The sequence below is a fragment of the Anabrus simplex genome, chromosome 1 (assembly GCF_040414725.1).
Source record: "Anabrus simplex isolate iqAnaSimp1 chromosome 1, ASM4041472v1, whole genome shotgun sequence".
In the NCBI taxonomy this organism is placed as follows: Eukaryota; Metazoa; Arthropoda; class Insecta; order Orthoptera; family Tettigoniidae; genus Anabrus; species Anabrus simplex.
In genome coordinates this window covers 1,365,703,034-1,365,724,087 of record NC_090265.1, presented here as the reverse complement: position 1 = coordinate 1,365,724,087, position 21,054 = coordinate 1,365,703,034, and the positions used below count along the sequence as shown (strand labels likewise).

The window sequence follows — 21,054 nt, the reverse complement described above, 5'->3', positions numbered from 1 at the left end:
CTAATGTTTTGTGAAGAATTGGATGGATATGGATAAGTGTTGAAAAGGCATTATGTTTCGGAAAGTAATAAGATCAGGTCGGTTTGTCCTAGAATAACACTTTTTATTACAGACGTAAATTGCAGATGGATACAGTGAAAGAATAAACATGAAGATTATAATCATGACACGTCAGAACGGAAGAAAAAACGAAGTATGTTGGTGGGGTGCTGCTTGATGGTGGCTCAGCCAGTCATGTGAATAAATAACAAAAATTCTCAACAGATGAACCTTTCACAAATAATGCAAAAACACTACACAAATGGGAGAAATATTCTTAAAACCTCAGTGGAACAACAAACAATTCTGGTAAAATTTCAGGTACTTACTGCATGGTAGAAGACTGAGGAAGGAAATTTAAATTACAACTGAGGTGGTAATATGGCAAAGAAACTTCTGTGACGTAAAGTAGCGAGTGTATGGAATTTAGCTGGGTGATATTGTTAAGGCAGGGCAGAAATGTTTCATGGAAATAGCTTGAGTTTGTGGTTGGGTATTTTCTGAATGGAGGAAAGAATGTAATCCCACAAATCTTTAAGTCAGGGAACAGCAAATTCTGTAGCTATTAATGAGGCATTTCCTGGATCCGTTATAGAGGCAAAGTATTTACGAATATTGTGGGAAAGGGTGCAAAACAAATATGGATGAAAATGAATGGTTTCTGCCCTGACTTTCAGTATATAGCATGTAGTAATTGAGAAATACTATGAGTGAAATGAAGAGCCATCATTGTTTTATACATCTGGAAAACATATATAACTGAATTCCAGGAAAGAAAGTACTGACCATACTAAGGGATTGTTGTGCAAATGATATGTAATTATAGAAGATTAATTATATTATTTTACTAGCTGATGTACCATGCTTCGGTACGGAATTGTACATTGTATACAGAATTGTAGGTTAGGTAGAGTACACGTTGTGAGCAAGACTGTATTAAGTTACATAGCTCTTAACATCACCAAACGTATTTTCTCATATGAAGACTGAGTTAGGCTCGCTTGCCTACCATCAGTCACAGTGAGATTGGGGAATTGCATTATAATGGCAGACACTCTCTCTCCACCTGCCTTTTTTACATCCTCAGAAAGACTGTCTTAGTGGTTTTCCCATCTGAAATGAACATAGGTCATTACAATGACATCAGTAGGAATGGCGCAAGTAAGAGCAATGATTTCACATGAAATACTTGATAAAATGAAAAAACACACATTTTCTCATTTTTGATGAACAGTAATACGCTGCCGATCTAACAGTCCAAAGTTCCAGAGCTGGAATGGCCAGACCGCAAACAGCCGTGATCCGTGAAAACACTTAGTACTTTTTGGAGGGGGGTGGTCTAATAGTGGATAGACCCAGGGCAGAAACTATGCCCTTTTACTAATCTGTTTCCTAGGAGTACCCAATGAGTCAGAAAATCTCAATTCACTACACTAGCTGCAGAAAAAACTATCTGACTTGGAGGCAATTTTTTCCTCCAAGCCAGAGAAGAAATCCCCTCTTCACTGCTAATTTTGAATAAAATTAATGTAGAATTGAATAAAAGTGAAGAGGAAGTCTCTCTTTTTACGAAACGGCTATTTTCGGGGTTGAATTTTGAGTTATTTAGTGAATTGTGGTGCTATAATTTGGAATATGCCTAAATTGTAATTCTAGACCAGGTCATACTGCTGCTGCTACTACTACTACTACTAATACTACTACTACTAAGTGAGCCTCTGCCTTAAGAGTGCACACTGCTCATTCAAAACAGCGCATCAGAGTAGGGATCGAATAGCTGATATTCTATGATGAGCCAGTGAGTAATGTACCAGCAGTACGGTATCAGAAAATGTATGAACCAGAGGAATGACTAGCTAAAGAAGAATGTTTTCTAACTCCCTAGCTATTTCCCGTCAATATTCAGTCAGGCTGTTATACTCGGTAAGCAGCAGTAATCTCATAGTAGTGTTTTAAGAACCTTGATCCCATCTATCAGTTGTGCGGCAGCATAAGGGTCAAAGAACATCACCACAAACAATGGTTAATGTAATGTTTTGTTGATCAGTGTTATGCGTTTTCAATATTGTACGCCTTCATATTTAGATTTCTTCCGACTCTGAAATACCACTCTTATCATCGTTGGTATGGTAAAATTGAATAAAACAAATGGTCAGAAATTGTATTCTCTCTAACTTTTGTTATGTACTACTTTTCGATAGGACCAATAACATAGGCATTTAAAAATTGAATTTTAAGTGCCTTCCCCTAAACTACAATTTCATGTAGGGTGAATAAAATTGTTTATAACTTAGACTGTAGTTTCTTATTCCCTGACTCTACATACTGACTTTCATTAAATTCTGTTAACCCATTTTCTCGTGGTTCGGCATTGATATGGATTTGGCTACAAAAATACAAATTCATGAATATCTGTGTTATCAAAGCCGGTTATGACATAAATGATCGGAAATTTAATTCTATATAACTTAAGTTATATCCCCTGACTTCACATACCGATTTTCATTAAATTCCCTTCAGCCGTTTTCTCGTGATGTGTGTACATACACACACACACATACAGACAGACAGAAATTACAGAAAAGTAAAGAGTGCATTTCCTTGTTATTATGGACATGACCGATACAGAAATACAATTTTTTTCAAATTCTGAGCAATGGTACAGACAAAACTCTTATTTTATATATATAGATATTGACCGTGAGATGGAACTTCAGTATGAGTTGATGGAAGAATGAATTCTTGGTTCTGAGTGGCCATTTTGATTAGACAAGGCTGCATTCTTTCATAATTATTATTCATATTTTTTCTGGATCAATTTTAAAGAGTAAAAATTGTGAGATGGGATTTTGATAAGGGTTTGTCACTGAATTGATTATATTTAGAGATGAGCACTGACCAAATGTTTGCTTGTTAAAGTGGCTGAGTGGCTCAGACAGTTGACATATCATTTAATTAACAAAGTTTTATTCCTCCTACTCAGTACTATACAATAATTGCAGTGCCTACGTATACATTACAATGTGTTGTTAGGGGACTAGTTTCGACCCTTTGTGGGTCATCAGCGTAAACAACGTACACTTTTATTTGTCGATATCCCAGAACAATTTTTATTGTGAATTAATAAAATTAATAAAATGAGCTATATGTGTTATGTGATACTGTGCATATAAAATGGTGAAATGCATGAAATGTTATGTGAGATAAAATTATACCATGATACTGATCAATAGATAGATAGACAGATAAGATAGAGAAATGTCCAAGTTTACATATATTGCAGTGGGACTATAAATAGAGTACCACATCGATTTTTACAACAATGGTTGAAATATTACACTTTACATATACATTAAAATTGCATGATGATGGAACTATGAAATGCCGGTCTGAATATAAAGTCTAGCTGCTTCTAGTGAATTCTATCGTTCAATTACATCTTCTGTCAAAATATTGAATATTTGTTATGTATAATATTTGGCGCAGAGGGTATCCATCTTGCTTAAAGTCCAGTGTTTTATGATTCAGAAAATGTATACAGGCTGAACATAAGCAACTTCTTATAGTATAAGGAGTTCTGCATATGATGAGAGGTAAAATTCCCAATTCAGGATGGAACCAATGGAACCTGATGATGGGAATAGAAAATTAAAATTAACACGAGGTTCTTTAAAGAAAAAGAAAAGAAAGGGAGGAAAACAAAGAAAAAGAGAAAGAATACTCACCTTGCACGGCAATGTGATCGGCTTGACTGGTAGTGTGCAACTGGAATAAGCATGTGTTGGGAGTGGCAAGGAAAGCAGGAGGGGAAGAGATTGGTAAGGGGAGGAGCAACCAGGTGGAGCGGGTAGCGTGGGGTAAGTTGCAAAGAGAGAGACAGGGAGTGGGTGCGTAACTTAAGGCGGGTCTGAAGGATGCGGGAATGATGGTAATTGTATCGATGAAAGACCTTTAATTAACTTTCAAGAATGATTTTTGATCGGCTAAATTGTTTTTCCTGAGAAAAGTAATAAATAAATCGAATAAAATATTGGATATTTCCATGATTTCATTAAGGTTGTAGTTAGCATTGAAACACTGGTCCAGATGTATGTAGAATTTCTCGATTATATTAAGCAGAGGACCCTTGTTAGCTATTTCCAGGATGTCCGTATCTTGTTCGATATTCGTGAAATTATTATAATCGACCCTGTGTTGGCCGATAGCCGAAAATTTATTATATTTAACTGCATTGATGTGTTCAGAATATGTTATATTAAAACTTCTCCCAGTTTGCCCTACATAAGAAATATTAGTACGAGTTTCATTTGAGCCTGTAAACACCTGATTTTGCGTAACTGTTGACTGTGTTAATGTATGACATGTTATGTAGAATGTGCATACTGTTATTATTGGTTTTGAATGCTATTTTCATGCCTTTCCTCTTAAAAATATTGGCGATCTTGTGAATTTCGTTGTTAAAAGTGTAGGTGGGGAAGGATTCGTATTTAGGTAATTCTTTCTTGTGTGTTGTTTTAGGACGAAATTTATGTTTATTAATTATACTTTCTAATTTCTAATTTATTGAACTGAACATAACAGGCTTTCGCCCAGTTACGATGTTCCAATATGCAATTCAAAATAAACACTCACAGACTATTTATAGCTAGGAACTAACTACTTAACTACTTCTAAATCTACTATGTAGCATCTTGCACATGGGCGGATCGCCAGCTCCACATGCAACACACCACCTAACTAAACTAAATACTTTACTACATAAATATATACTAACTCTATCCTAAATCTGTCTGGCCGCGACATCACCCCTGGTGAGGAACTGCTACCACCCTTTCCTGGGATGTCACGACCACACATGTCTTATGAGACTCGGAAACTGCTACTTCATAGACCCTTTAAGCTGTCAATGTTATTTCCTCACCACTCCTTCCTGTAACAGCCCACATGTATGTGGATTGCCTAGCTGTACATGTAGGCTGTCACGCCTGTATTTCACTGCCGAGACGGATTCCATAACTCGGCTCATCTTTCACTCTCTCATTGACAACTTCCTCTAACCTAACACTATTCACTACTCTACAAGTGCAGATGTACCGAATCAACACTTTAGCTTGAGATAGGTCAGGCCTATCTCCCCCTCTTCCAACTCTACTGTACATCAGCAGCCAGAAACAAACGAACTAACAAAACCAAACTAAAATAAAATGGGCAGACAAACAACCAACAACCTCATTAGAAGGTATACAGTACATCTTACATATCAATGAACTGAATCTACTAATTAGAAATATACAATACCTAAGGAACAAAGGAACAAAACTGAACAAATATAAAAAACGAAACATAATACTAAACTTATAATTATTGTCGCCCTTACCTATTAGTGAGTTATACTATATAATGTTCCATATCTGTGAATAAATCGAATATATTAATTCCACACGACTGATTGAAAACAATGAACGGACATCACCCCCTCCCCCCCATCCAAGGATGGCCACCAATAAGGGGGAGAGACCGTCCGATCATCGCATCCATCACTATCACATGTCACTGGTTCTGTTCAATTTCGAACTGTCACTCAATTGTAACTTGTACCATATTCAGTTATAATTTACTACCACAGACATATTCATTAATAGTTACTTACATATATCTTTGAACATAACTACATGCAATTATCTCTGTTTTCTTTACATTTTTTTTTTCCAAATACCTCTCATAATATTAAATAATTTGGCTATCTTTCCCAGTTTCTTCCATTCTCTGTTTAATAGACTTGAGAGTGTGTACAGTTCATTTTCATTTAGAATTTTATCCAATTCTTCCCTTTCTATGTATTTCTCTCTAATGTTTCTTGTTTCTTTGCAGTCCTTAATCAAATGAGCCACTTCCATATTTGAATTACATAAAATACATTTATTTTCGTCATTTTTTTCTCTTAAAGCTTTATTTTTATACACTCCCATCAGCCACCAGATTATTCCTCTCATTTCCGTTTTTGTTAACATTTGTTCCTTATTGTCATATTCTCACTTATTTTACAAAATTCTATTAGTGTTCTCTTACTATTGCATTCTGTCCTAATTGTTTGTCTTTCTATATCTTTCACTCTTTGAACTACTTTCTTATGCAATCTCCTGTTATCCCTTTCAATATTAGTCACCCAGTATGATCCCATTCCTATGTACTCTAGAAGCTTCTTCACCCCATCTACCCAGTAGCCTTCATTTAGATGTTTCATTTGGTGTTGGTAGGCTAAGCCTAATATTTCACCACCTCCCCCATTCTTTAATCTCAACCAATACTTGACTATTCGCTTAGCAATATCGGCTCGCATACTCACCCCTTCACACATCATTCTTACTCCACTGTTTGCAGTACAGTTAGGTAGTCCCATAATTATTTTGGCAAATTTGCTAACGATTACATCTAATGCTACAATTCCCTGATCTATTCCCCAAATTTCTGATCCATACAGTACTTTAGCTTTAACTATTGCATTAAATGTTTTCCTGGATTTTATATTCTACGTTAGGCATCTTTTTATCTAATATTTTGATACTAGCCAAGGCACTTATTCCCCTCATTTTTGATCTTTTTATTTGGTCAGACCAGTTTCCATTACTACTTATAATTGTTCCTAAGTATTCAATTTTTTTGACCACTTCTAACCTACCCATCCACCACTATTCACTCTTAGAATGCTTAACACCCCTTTTACAGACCATTACTCTGGTTTTCTGCGGGTTAACCTTTAAATTCCACTCTTTGAAGTAGTTCTCTACCTCATTAATACTATTTTGCATCTTGCTGGGTGTTAATGCAATTAGAATGATGTCATCCGCAAAGATTAGGCCTGGAATATCTTGGCACTCGAGACATGGAGAAGCTCCTTTGTCAAATTCTTTCGAATGGAAAATATCGTTAATAAACAATAAAAATAATATGGGGGACAGTTTACACCCTTGTTTAAGACCCACTTTAGAAGTTCTCTCCCACTACTAAACCATTCTTAACTTTGACTGAACATTTAAATTCCGAATATATATTATCAATTGCTCCTATGATTTTAGCTGATACTCCGATCTGCCCCATCTTAAGGACAACAGCCTTTCTACTCACCGAATCAAAAGCCTTTTCTAAATCAATTACGGTAATGTACAACTTGCCTCTTTTCTTTTTGATATATTTATCTAATATTATTTTAACTACCATTATATTGTCACTAGTCTTCATTCCCTTCCGAATCCTGCTTGTAATTACATAAAATCAGCTTCATGGTCCGTATCGCACTTCAATAGATTCACAATTAAGTATTTATTTATTTTCCACCTAGTCGATACAATGATTGCTAAGGCAATTTTTAATGGTCAAAAGTGGTACATGTTTCGTATATTATCAACATCTTCAGCCACATAACACTGTTTAGATGAAAAATATATAAAATTGACAAAGATGTTGATAATATACGAAACATGTACCACTTTTGACCATTAAAAATTGCCTTAAGCAAGCAATCATTGTATCGATTAGGTGAAAAATAAATAAATACTTAATTGTGAATCCTGCTTGTAATCTCGACAGGATCGAGTACTCCTCTGCCCAATTCATTAATCTTTTTGCCAATATCCCTGTGTATATCTTGCTTAAAGAATCTAACAACGTAATCCCTCTATAGTTACTTGGGTTAGATCTCTCTCCATGATTCTTGTATACAGGACAGATGATACCTTCTTGCCATGATTTAGGGAATCTTGCTCCCTCGAAGATCTTGTTAAATATTTTGACTATACTAGCTAGGATAAAGCTGTTTTTGCTTGCTTCCTTCCAGAATTCATTGTTTATTCCTGAAATTGCTCCTGATTTCCCTTTCCTCCCTTTCTCTAATATTTCTTTTACTTCGGCGGCTGAAATTTCCTTATCTAAATCGGGCAGGGAGCTCCGCAATCCTCTCGAGATTCCCCTCTTCTGAACATCTTGTTTCCAACTATCTTCACCACTTAATAGTTTACTAAAGTAATTTATCCATTCTCTATGGCTTATATTTACCTGGGTTATATATTTTCTATCTTTACAAATTTGATTTATTCTAAGCCATACTTTCTTAGTATTATTATTCAGAACCTCTCTGTTTAAGTTGTCACTTTGTTTCTTCTGCCACAAAACTTTAGTTCTTACCAATAATTCTTTATACTTTTTTCTTTTGCTACAGAATGCAGTTCTTGGTTCCTGCCCGCCTATTTTTCTGAATGTGTCTAGTGCTTTCATTACTTCTGATTTTTTTTGTCTGCATTCTTCATTGTATTGTACCACACACTATTTCTTTGTATTCTTACCTCCCAAGCCCGCATCTTATGTCCTGCCATCAGTATTGAGTTTTCTAATAGCTTTATCGCCTCGTCTATTTTATTATCTTCCATCGCGGACTTTATTCCTATCTTGATAATTTCAAAGGACCTACCTTCAAAATATTCCTTGAATTCTGCGCTGAGGTCTTCTCTCCATATAGATTTTGTCACTGGCCTCTCTTTAATATTATTTATATAATTCCCCCCCGTATTCTTTTACGTGATTATCATATTAATAATTATGGGTAAGTGATGGGATTCTCCCCAACCTTTAACATTTATCTTCTTAATGAGTGGTAATGCCTCCCTAGAACATAATAAGGCAATTGCACTACCACCCATTTCTGTTATAAACGTTAAATTACCCAATTCATCTCTTGGCCACCACCCATTTAAAATATAGAGTTCTTCTGTACCACATAATTCTAATAGTTTTCCACCATAGTTATTGCAAACTTTATCTTGACTAATTCTTTTTCTAATTATTATTTCACTGGGCGAGTTGGCCGTGCGCGTAGAGGCGCGCGGCTGTGAGCTTGCATCCGGGAGATAGTAGGTTCGAATCCCACTATCGGCAGCCCTGAAGATGGTTTTCCATAGTTTCCCATTTTCACACCAGGCAAATGCTGGGGCTGTATCTTAATTAAGGCCACGGCCGCTTCCTTCCAACTCCTAGGACTTTCCTATCCCATCGTCGCCATAAGACCTATCTGTGTCGGTGCGACGTAAAGCCCCTAGCAAAAAAAATAAAATAAAAAATTATTATTTCCTCAGCCTCTTTACTATAAATTGGTTTTACGTCTGCAATCTTCACATTAAAGTCCCCCATTATTACAATACCTATGTCTTCATATATATTCTTTAATCTGTTTACTTCTAGTGCTAATTCCGTGAAGATTTCCTTGTTTGCCAATGTCCAGTCCTCAGGAGGATTGTATACAAAACCGAAACATAGATTAACCTCCCTGTTCTGTTTTACCCTTGTTTTCATCCAAAGCATTTCTTCAATATCTGTTTCTATTATTTCAATTTTCTCCTTTATTTTTTCCCTTATCAAGGTTAGAATACCACCGGGATATCTACCTTTACGAGCATTCCTGCCCCTTGCCTTACTATACGTTTTAAAACCTTCAATATGTACTTCATATCCCGGTGCTATCCAACTCTCAACAAAGGTAATGATGTGCATTTCTGCCATTAACAATTTCACCTGTTCATTTCCTAACTTGCTCAAGAAATCTTCAATGTTGACTATACCAATATTCCATTCTAGTTATTTCTTACTTTCAGACGAGTTACTTTTCTTACTTCTAGTTATTCTCTTTTTCTCCAGTTCTATAATACTACCCTCTGGTGAAGTAACTATTTCTTTGTCTAAATTGTCTTTCTGTCCTTTGCCCTTTCTAATCCATAAGTCTATTACACTCAAGGATATACCTTTCCCAGCCAGAGTCTTGGTTCTGTCATCAGGTGTGCCACTGCTTCCTGGATTCGTGTCGACTAGACAGTCAGCTGGTTGTCCATCCTCCTCCACCATGTGTTCGTCTCTCTGCTGTCTTCTGTTCCTCTGTAGAGTATGCAGGGCGCTGTTGTCATCAGATTGTACGTTATCAGCCACTGCAACAGGCAGCTGACTGGCACATTCCTTCCTCTACAGGCCGTTACACTTCCTGGTGTGATGAACTCAACTGTCTATCCATTTCTCGTAGCTGTGTAATTGACCAGATACGCGACCAGTTACTGTCACCTACTATAAGACGTTTGCCTCTTATGTATGCTTTTAGTCCATAGTTCCTAGCTTTTACTAGGTGAAATCGCAAGACTCTCTGTTCCATGATTGTCTCTTTATCCATATCTCTTCTTACCCAAATCCTTTCTCCTTTCAAGTTCTTCCCATTGAGGATAATTTTGTTCGCCTTCAAAGCAGAAATCAACTTAATAGGTCTTTTTCCTTTGACTCTCCCCAGCCTATAGATTTCATCAATATCTTCTTATTTACAATTTATCTTTATATGGTTATTTATGATATCCAACACTTTATTCGTTAAATCATTCAAATCCTCCTTGTCCTTCTCTGGGATGCCGCATATGAAAATATTTTTCCTCTTTGTGTCCTGGATAGTCATTTTCTGTTGCCACTTTATCAGTTTCTCCTTCAATCTCCTTCATATTCGACTTCAATAATTCTATTTCCCTAGAGTTTTCCACCACCTTTTCTGTCATAATTCTTCTCTCTTCTTTTATACAGTCTTTCATTTCTGTCATATCATTTCTCAGCTCGCGAATTAGCTCCCTCGTTTTCTAAAACTGGCAAGCATCTCTATTTCCCTAATCTTATCTATGTCCTCCCAGCTCAATGAACCCGTTGGTCCAGGGTTCATTTCTATGCCTCCTATTATCAGAAGAATTGCCACCACTGCTGCCACCATCATAGTTCCCTCAAGCCCAGACTTTCGTAAATGCACCTTATCACTTGGCGTACACACACTTCACTCGCCCGTGCCATCGACCTATGGCCGCGCGATATTGCTCTGTAGCAATATTCATACTTCTCACTCAGCACTCACTGCACAGTACAACCTCTCACTTTGCTAGCTCGATTACAACTGAATTATACTTTCTATGAAGTGATTATCAAAGCCATTGAATTTTGCAATACTGCCTCCAGTTCAATAGAGAGATCCTTCTTGGCCATAGGTGTGCTGAACGCTCAACGAACTAAGCTATTATATGTCGCTCTTTTAGGGGATTGGGGGTGCGTTGAGTCTTGACGAATAGTAGTAGCGGATTGGGTGGGTTTCCTAGAAATTTTATTAGTTAAAGAATCTGAATGTCTTATGATAGATCTAGGAAGTTGATCTTCTGATCTATTTCTGATTCTGATGTGAATTTGATATGGGAATCGATACTATTGAGCCCAAGAAGGGCGGTGGCAGCGTCAATTGATTTTTTGTCTATGATTGCGAAGACATCAATAACATACCTGGCCCGAAAGTGAATATTATCAAATACGTTGTCAATTTTGGTGTGTTCAAGTAAATCGAGGTATATTTCTGCTAAAATACCTGAGGCCGGTGAACCCATTGCCAGACCCCTACTACTCGTCCCTCCCTTTGCAACTTACCCCACGCTACCTGCTCCACCTGGTTGCTCCTCCCCTTACCAATCTCTTCCCCTCCTGCTTTCCTTGCCACTCTCAACACATGCTTATTTCAGTTGCACACTACCAGTCAAGCCGATCACATTGCTGTGCAAGGTGAGTGTTCTTTTTCTTCATTTTCCTCCTTTTTAAAAAAATTTTATTTTAAGAATCTCGCGTTAATTTTAATTTTCTGTTCTCATCTTCAGGTTCCATTGGTTCCATCTTGGATTGGGAATTTCACCTCTCATCATATGCAGAACTCCTTATACTATAAGAAGTTGCTTATATTCAGCCTGCATCATTTTCTGAATCATAAAACACTGGGCTTAAACAAGATGTCGTACATAACAAATATTCAGTATTTTGACAGAAGATGTAATTGAACGATAGAATTCACTAGAAGGAGCTAGACTTTATATTCAGACTGGCATTTTATACTTCCATCATCATGCAATTTTAATGTATATGTAAAGTGTAATATTTCAACCGTTGTTGTAAAAATCGATGTGGTACTATATTTATAGTCTCACTGCAATATACAGTATGTAAACATGGACATTTCTCTATCTATTGATCAGTACCATGATATAATTTTATCTCACATAACATTTCATGCATTTCACCATTTTATATGCACATTGTCACACAACACATATAGCTCATTTTATAAATTTTATCATTTCACAACAAAATATTGTTCTGGGATATCGACAAATAAAAGTGTACCTTGTTTACGCTGATGATGACCCACACGGGGTCGAAACTAGTCCCCTAACAACTCATTGTAATGTATACATAGGCATTACAATTATTGTATAGTGTTGAGTAGGTGGGATAAAACTTTGTTAATTAAATTATAAATGTAGGGTTGTGCCACAGATTTGTTGTTATAGTGTTATTAAAGTGTTTAGCACCACACACAAGAGGCTACAGGAAAAAGAGCAGTATATTAATTGTATAGCTACTTGCATTTGGTCTTGCTATTAAAAATAGACCTATTTTATATATTAATTGTAATAAAAGTATTAGTTTTATTTTTGGATTACGGCATGTATAAAATTTTTGGAATCTCTTCATTAATTGTACATGTAAAGGATGTTTTACAATATGCATGGAAGAAATATTTAGGTTACCCAGCATGGACACAAAGCCAAATGTGAAGTACAAGAATTTTGTATTTTGTTGCTGTGGAAGCATGGTTTTGCCAATAATGGTGTTAAGGATTGTGAATATTTTTGTTTTTGCGAGTTATATGGCATTCTTCATGAATATAACAATGTTATTCGTCATGAGGAATACTTTCCCATGCCTTTCATTGCTGTACCTACGCTCAGTAAACGAGTGAAACTGTAAAACCTCATCTACGGTAAAATACCTGCTAAGTTTTGCTCAATCAGATTAGGTTAGGATTTTTAAGTTAAAAAAGTTTGTCCTTAGTATATTTCTGTGAAAACCATGACTGTACGATTACGAACAGCCACCGGGTGAAGTTGTAAGTACTGTACATTGTTTAAAATGTACTGTAGCTTCCTGTTATGATGGTGTCATGAATACCAGTTTGGAAATGGTAATGTGTTGGGGCTGCGATTACTTAATTTTTTGCAGCCACTGATGTTAAGCGTATCTAAAGTGAATGCTTGGTTTACAAGATAGTATTATGGTCTGTAATTTTTCACTTAAAATAATATTTCTATCAGATAAAGAGATTTTTTAACATCTAGGTTACCTACACAGAGATACCAATTACAATGGATTTTCCATAGTTTCTACAAATTTCTCACATGTACTATAGCAGTACAGAAACGGTACTCATTATTACGGATTTTACTTGAATTTAGATTTTATGAATTTGGCAGGTTGAAACTTTATTATAGGCCTCTCTCATTTTATCATGTCCAAATGTGAATTTATGTACTGTAACTTGTAAGAGGCAAGTGCGTTCATTCTGAAAGCCTACGGCCCTCAAATTCAACCCTAATTTATATGTTTGTAGGAACTGCACAACAATTTCAGTCTTTGCAAACCTAAAGATGTAATACCATTGGTTGAAATTTTGAAAAGAACAGCGTCACACCAGGAATGCAATATGGCTAGTTGTATACCAACTCTACGACAATAAACAGTCCTGAATGAATGAAATAAGCAATGGTAATCCAATACAAACCAAAACATTTCGAATGTACATACCTTAATGCAAAAGATAATACAGTTCACTGGCTGCCTCAAAGAAATTGTGTGCTGACTCTTAGAAAGAAATTGTCACATTCTTAAACGTGCTGATTGGCCAAAGTTCGCATCACTAGCTGTCTTTAACGAGGCAAATAGCTGGACCATAGACGACAATATAACCTACATCATACAAGTTATTCTTGCTGCTGCGGAGGAGTCCATTCCATCTTTTCTGGGACTCTTTGACGAAAACTTGTTCCTTGGGGGAACAAAGAAATTGCAGCAGCTATAAAAGAACAATATCGTGCTGATAAACGCTATCATAGGCAATCTACTGTGACCAACATAGTAAAATCTAGGAAACTTTGTGTTAAGGAGCAGGTTCTTATTCGATAGAGTAAGAAAGCTTCATGGGAAAGATATGTGGCGTCCATCATGGCACATACACTGTCGTCTCAAGTGTTGACTAAACTTCGATGAATTTCGGGAGCAGAAAGACCATCCTCTGTACCAGGAATTTCCACTGCAGGCAATATCTTGACTGATCCATCCACGGTTGCTCATCATCTAGCAAGTCATTTCACAGATATGTCTGGTTCTGGGAATTACCATCCTGACATCCTGGCTCAGAAATGGGAGATAAAATATCACCATCTTGGGTTTGCAGCACCTTGGTGCTTTGCAAGGACATGGCTCCTGGACCAGATAATGTCCATAACCAGATGTTGAAACACCTCGAGCAGAATAGCCTTTTATATCTTCTTGGGATGTTCAACCGAATCTGGATAAGGGGTGAGTTTCTCTCACAGTAGTGAGAGGGAATAGTAATTCCTCTCCTCAAGCTTAACAAAGATCCTAAGTATGCAGGAAGTTAGAGATCTATTTGTCTTACTGTCTGTTAACTCTTTGAGAGGATAGTGAATTGGCGACTTATGTAGTGCTGGGAGAAGAGAGGACTTTTGTCCGAGTACCAATATGGTTTTTGAGCTGCCCACTCCACCGCTGACCACTTGGTACTCCTGAAGAGTTCTACCAGGACGCATCTCTCTGAAAACAGCATTTTGGCTGTTTTCTTGAATTTTGAAAAGGCCTATGACACCCCATTGCAATGTGGGATCCTTCTAGTCCTGCATCAGTGGAAATTCAAAGGTAACTTGCTGAGAATTCAGGAGAGTGGTGTTGACTTTGCTGAGGCAGGATACCTATCTGCCTGATAAGGACGTCAATTCTTCAGAGCACAGATGAGCACAAAATTATGCAGATTAGGAAAACCAGACTTTACTCCTTGCAGTTTCTCAGCTTCTTAGAGGAACCGTATAAAAAATGAACGTTTGGTTTGTCAAGGCCAGTTTGAAAACTTTTAAGACTGCCGGACAGATAAATGTGTACACGTGGTACTAGCAGCTCCAGAACTGTCCTCATATAACAGAATGAGACAGGTTTGAAATCTTGCCATGCTGTTGAGAAACAGACTCACTAATGAGCATCAGGTCACAGAAACTACAAGCTTGCATTTACTTCATTATTCAGAGTATTAAGTCATACATACATAATCAACTTAATATTTCATGTACTAAGTGCACCCATTGTATAACTTACATAGGTCTGCTTCAAGTAACCTTATTAAATAGAAAAGCGAGCTAAAATCTCATTTTAAACCATACTCAAGGGAAAGAAACTCTTTCTTCATGAGTCTGAAGCCTCTTATATGAAAGATATATATGCTACTAAAACATATGAACATGTTTTATGGAAAGTTCAGGGAATAACTAATTAATGTGTGTTTCCTCACAGTTCATGGAATAACTAATTATATGAATAAGAGAGTCTGTGCCGTATAACAATATAGCAGAAGTTTTTTTTGTCTTTATCATTTCTCTGTCATCAGTGTGTTGTGTTCCTGAAAGAAAAAAAATACATGTTTCCTCATCATGTATGGAATGTGGGTATTGATAGTCCAGATTTATAACTTGCTTGAGTTGCTACTTGTGTATGGAATCATTTGTGATTATAGAACCTACAGAAGTCCTTCGTATTTCAGCAATGTCTGAGTGAGCTTTATGCTGCAAAGAATCAAATTAAAGTAGAAAAGTCCATCTTGCAGAAGCCTGGCAGATTTAAAGGAAATTACTTCTTGTCATCAAGAAGTACATTCTTTGTGTGAAACAGTTGAATATCAGTCAAGACTATTTTGGAACTGAAGAATGAAAACAGCAATAAAATAATTTTAGTGAAATAGAAGCCTCCCAGCTGCATGATTGAAAATGAACAAGAATGGCTGCTGATATATGTACCTTCTAAGTGAAGAATCAGTGAAGCAGATGGTCACCTCATTGAAGTAGTAATGATGGCAGATTTTGCTGTAACTGTTCACATGTTCGTTTTCAGTACCATTTCATTGTGCTAATTATTTGAAGTATTGATCTTTTAGACGCCGACCATCAAATAGACGTATAATACCCATGTTTGCCAAACATTGGACCAATTCCATAAAGGAAATGGGCTTCGTAAGATGTCCACTCCGGGCATGTAACTACATCAGCCTCAGTTTCCTCGACATGGGAAGACACTATGCTGTTTGCACAGGGGTAAGTTTGTCCATAAATCATTCTGTTTGTTCAGAACTTTAGATGGTAACCTGCATGCAATGTAAGTAACTTCATATTTTATATACTTCTTGTAGAACATTCATTTTATATTGTTTTAAAAGGAACAAGAACTTTTCTAGATGTTAATGTGATTAGACTTAGGAATTTCATAAATTTTGTGAAAGGAACTGAAGGGAAGGTGGTGTGATATTTATTTTATATGAAGAATTTTCTTTTTGGTAAACTTCTCACCATTATGAGGTCAATAGGTAATGATGATGATGATGATATTAATAATTAGCAGCTAGCAGCTGTAAATTATACTAATAATTGTACTGAGCCATGATCAAACCTGCTTACTTGGGCTCAGAATGCTTACACTTTTTAATCTGAGACACAGCTTGGCATCCCTGATAGAGGTTTCTTCATAATGTTTTCTTCATAGTATATTTTATAAGAACTTCTCCTTATCCTTTCAACAAACAGGTGTGGTAGTTGATTTTTTAACCCTGATAGGACCAACTGGCTATAGTACGCGAAACTTTTCTTCCCTAGTTCCCATTCTGCACTATGGAGCTCAGGGCTCAAGAAAAGTTTTGCGTACTGTACATATTTTTAATGCCTGCCCTTGTGAAAAAGACAAGCGATACTGCCAATGGCCATACTAACAGAGACCATCTGTTGATATTTCGTTGGTGGAATAAACCTAGAATGTGTGTTAACGTAATTATTTTATTCAAACTGTAATTCTGTATTTCCAGTTAAATGAGATAGACTTCTCCACATTAAAAAAAAAAAAAAAAAAAAAAAAAAAAAACTATTGAAAACTTACAGATTTATAAAAGAACAACTTCAAATATTCTTTAATCTTTTTTACCACACCACCTGGTAAATAGGTGCAGTCTTCTTAAATTCTTCTAGTCATAGAAGGGTTGTGTGATAACTCCTCCACTAACAATGTTATTGTTTTTATGGCTCACTACTTCTGAAGGTTTTCGGAGATATCGAGGTGCTGGAATTTTGTCCTGCAGGATTTATTTTACATGCCAGTAAATCTACTGACACAAGACTGACATATTTGAGCACCTTCAAATACTACCGGACTGAGCCAGAATCAAACCTTCCAAATTGGGGTCAGAAGGCCAGTGCCTCGACAGTCTGAGCCACTCAGCCTGGCAACTCCTTCACTATCAGAGTACTGAATTTACTGGAGTTTTCCTAGTTTGAAATTTTAAATCTCAACGAGTGATTCAGTCATGTTTTAAGAATGGTATAAAACGGAATTTTCAAAAATAAAATAATTCCATCATGATCCCAAGAAAGGTGCATTTGTGCGTGCAAGATGTTAAAAATGTAAGTTCAAGAGTGTTCTTCTATGGAAGAAATGTATTCCAGATTGGTTTCTGTGCTTGCATTGTTTAATCCATATTTATTAATTCTTAACTTACTTGGTATTTCCTGCTGTTGTGAAGTTCTTCCTGTTCCCTTAGCCTGTTTAGTGCATTTTATAGTTGAAGCACCCGTGTCTAATAATGTTAGGGGAAGCTTATAAAATACACTTCATAGTGTGACCTGACTTGCATGAATTACTCAATGTAGTGTGAAAAATTGCTACTCAATGAAATCTTTTCTTAAATATTTTCAAAGAACTTGGAAATTCAGTATCCAGTATTCGGGAGATAATGGGTTCGAATCCTACTCTTGGCAGTCATGAAAATGGTTTTCCGTGGTTTCCTCATTTTCACACCAGGCAAATGCTGGGGCTGTACCTTAAAGCCACGGCCACTTCCTTCCCACTCCTAGCCCTTTCCTATCCCATCATCGCCATAAGACCTATCTGTGTCAGTGTGACATAAAGCAACTTGTAAAAAAAAAAAAACACCTTGGAAATGTATTAAACATTTCCCTTGATAAATTATTCCAATCCCCGTACTCCTCATGCATAAATAACATTTGCACAAATTTGTCTTCTTGAATTCCAACTTTATCTTGATACTAGCTGATATACCTGTGCTTCGCTGCGATCTTGATACTAGCTGATGTACCTGTGCTTTGCTGCGGAATTCTACATTGTGTACAGAATTGTAGGTTAGGTAGTGTACATGTTGTGAGTCAGATTGTAATAAATTACATAGCTCTTAACGTGACGGGGATGTCACCAAATGTATTTTTTTAAATTTATATGGAGACGGATTAGGGAATTTTCATTGTAATGGGAGGCCCTGTTACCTACCATCAGTCACTATCAAGTTGAGGAATTTTCTTTATAATGGCAGACTCTCACTCTCCACCTGCTGTTTTATATCCTCAGAAAGACTGTGTTAGTTGTTTTCCCAACTGAAACCAATATAGGTCATTACAATGATGCCAGTGGGAATGTCATGATTAAAAGCAATGCTATCACATGAAATACTCGATCAAATGAAAAACCACACATTTTCTCACTTTTAACAAACAGTAGTACGCTGCTGATCTAAGAGTCCAAAGTTGAAGAGCTGAAATGACCAGGCCGCAGACAGCCATGAGCCGTGAACACTCTTTTATTTGGCAGAGAGGGTGGGGGGGGAGAAGGGGACGAAGAGTGGGGAGTCCCAGGACAAAAACTATGCCCTTTTATTCTGTTTGCTAGGAGTACCCGATGAGTTGGAAAATCTCAATTCACTACACTGGCGGGGGGAAATCTATCTGACTTGCGAGGCAAATTTTTCTTCCAAGCCAGAGGAAAAACACACTCTTGGCTGCTAATTTGGAATAACATGAATGTAAATTTAGTAAAAATGAAGAGGAAGAAGCTTTTCTTAACTCTTTCCAGTCTAATTGTGAGCATAGCTCGCAGCAGCCAAAATTACGTTCACGCTGCTCTGTGAGCATAGCCCGTAGTAAGGTTTGGCAGTTCGCTCAAAATCGAGAACGAGCTATGCACACATTCTGCCGACTGCATCGTGTTTCTTCATGTGTTACAAGAGTATTTGAACAGATGGCTATATTGTCTAAATCAGAGAATTTACAATATAATTGACGAGTGTGCATTAGTAGGTGTTGTCACAAAATGTTCTCTAAAACATGGCATTTTGCAGCAAGCAATTGCTTGTTAGAAGTTACATTTTTGATATTTTATGTAATCGTAATCCCTCACATCTGAAGAACACAAAACTTTACTAATATCTAGATATTCTTACGTATTTGCGCAGTTATGAAACGCGCAGGAGCATACGGTAAACTGCAAAATGAATTCCATTCATAATGAAATGGAAGATGTTTCGAATTCCTATTTGGATGTCAGTATTTCCATTTGTGAATAAAATTGTAATTACATGCCTTCAATATCATCATTGCTAACATCACCTTCTGAGCCAGTATCGTCACACAAAAATATATAAATAAAATTTCATAAGAGCTCCCATTTTTGTTCTTATTTCTGTTATTATTGAACAGTTATTTTATATCATTTTCATTATTATTGTTTTGTAATTGCAATGCATTTTTTATATGATCAATCTAGGGAAAATATACAGTAACAATATTTCAGAAAATGAATTTGTTAAACCTTTTTTTCATTTGCAAAGTATGCTATAATATATTTACAATTTTAAAATCTCAAGTGATAGCTGATATGAAACAAACAACATTTTTTTTTTTTAACTAGTGATATGAAATGAACAACATTTAAAAAAAACTAGATGCTCAAACAAGCACAACGAAAAAAGAATCATGCAAATATCTCCTACAGGTATAGAGGTATAATTTTTTTCAATTCCTTAGAAATTCCCAGTCCAGAACGTTTGTTAGGGATATTCAGGCGCAGACCGGAATGGGTTAAGAAACGGCTCTTTTCAGGGTTGAACTTTGAGCTTTTTAGTTGATTGTGGTGCTATAATTTGGAATGATTCCACAGTCTGTCTACTGTGGACATGATCGTTCCATCTAATATATACGGTTGTTTTGTATTGAAAAGGAGGATAATATGAATACTTTGTAAAGTGATAACCATCAATATGGAATAGGAATGAGTTAAGTTTATTGGTGAATATTACAGGCTTTCTGCCGAAGTACATGTTCCTGTTACAAAGGAAAAATAAACTAAATCTACTATGTGGACACTCACATGGGCGGAAAACCAGGCCACACGTAAGCGCCACCCCTGTAACTACCTTAACTCTACATATCCTAACTTCATTTTGTGACCCCTCACACCGTCGGAAATCAATCCACATGTGAGACGCCACCCGTATAACTACTGACCGGCTGTGCCGTCCCCCCCCCCCCCCCCTGCTGAGGAAAAAAAACACCTTCCCTGGAACAATATGTTCGGCCCTCTATACAATTGACAAAGCTAGATCACCATTCCGTTTGGCGACAGACTACACGTGTGCTGAAGTCTAGCTCCACATGTACCCTGCCTATCTCTCTCCTTTCCTGACCTCTATCAACACTTGCCAACAACAGTTGGGATAGGCCCTTCCTATCCCTCCCTCTTATGTCGTTCCCTCCCTCCTCCCCTTCTTACAAAACAACAATAATAATATACTAAGTCTACTATGTGGTCACTCACAAATGTGGAAAACCATGGGTCATGTAAGCGCCACCCTTATAACTGACTTACTCTAAACTCCTAACGTAATTTTGTGACCCCTCACACCGGCGGAAACCAGACCACAGTGAGATGCCACCCCTAGAACTACTGACCTTCCGTGCCACCCCCCCCCCCCCTTGGAGGGGGGAAAACCAACAATAGAACATAAAAGAACCCCCCCCTCCTGGAACG

At 36.9% G+C, this 21,054-nt stretch overlaps 1 protein-coding gene across 1 annotated transcript in view; it reads left to right on the top strand.

Annotated features, from left to right (window-relative positions):
• The window catches only part of LOC136859096 (uncharacterized), a 209,582-nt gene that overhangs the window by 77,378 nt on the left and 111,150 nt on the right, over window positions 1–21,054 (top strand). Inside the window, exon 4 of the mRNA XM_067138672.2 lies at window positions 16,133–16,289. Coding sequence (XP_066994773.2) covers window positions 16,133–16,289 — 157 coding nt within the window. The remainder of the gene's footprint in view (window positions 1–16,132; window positions 16,290–21,054) is intronic.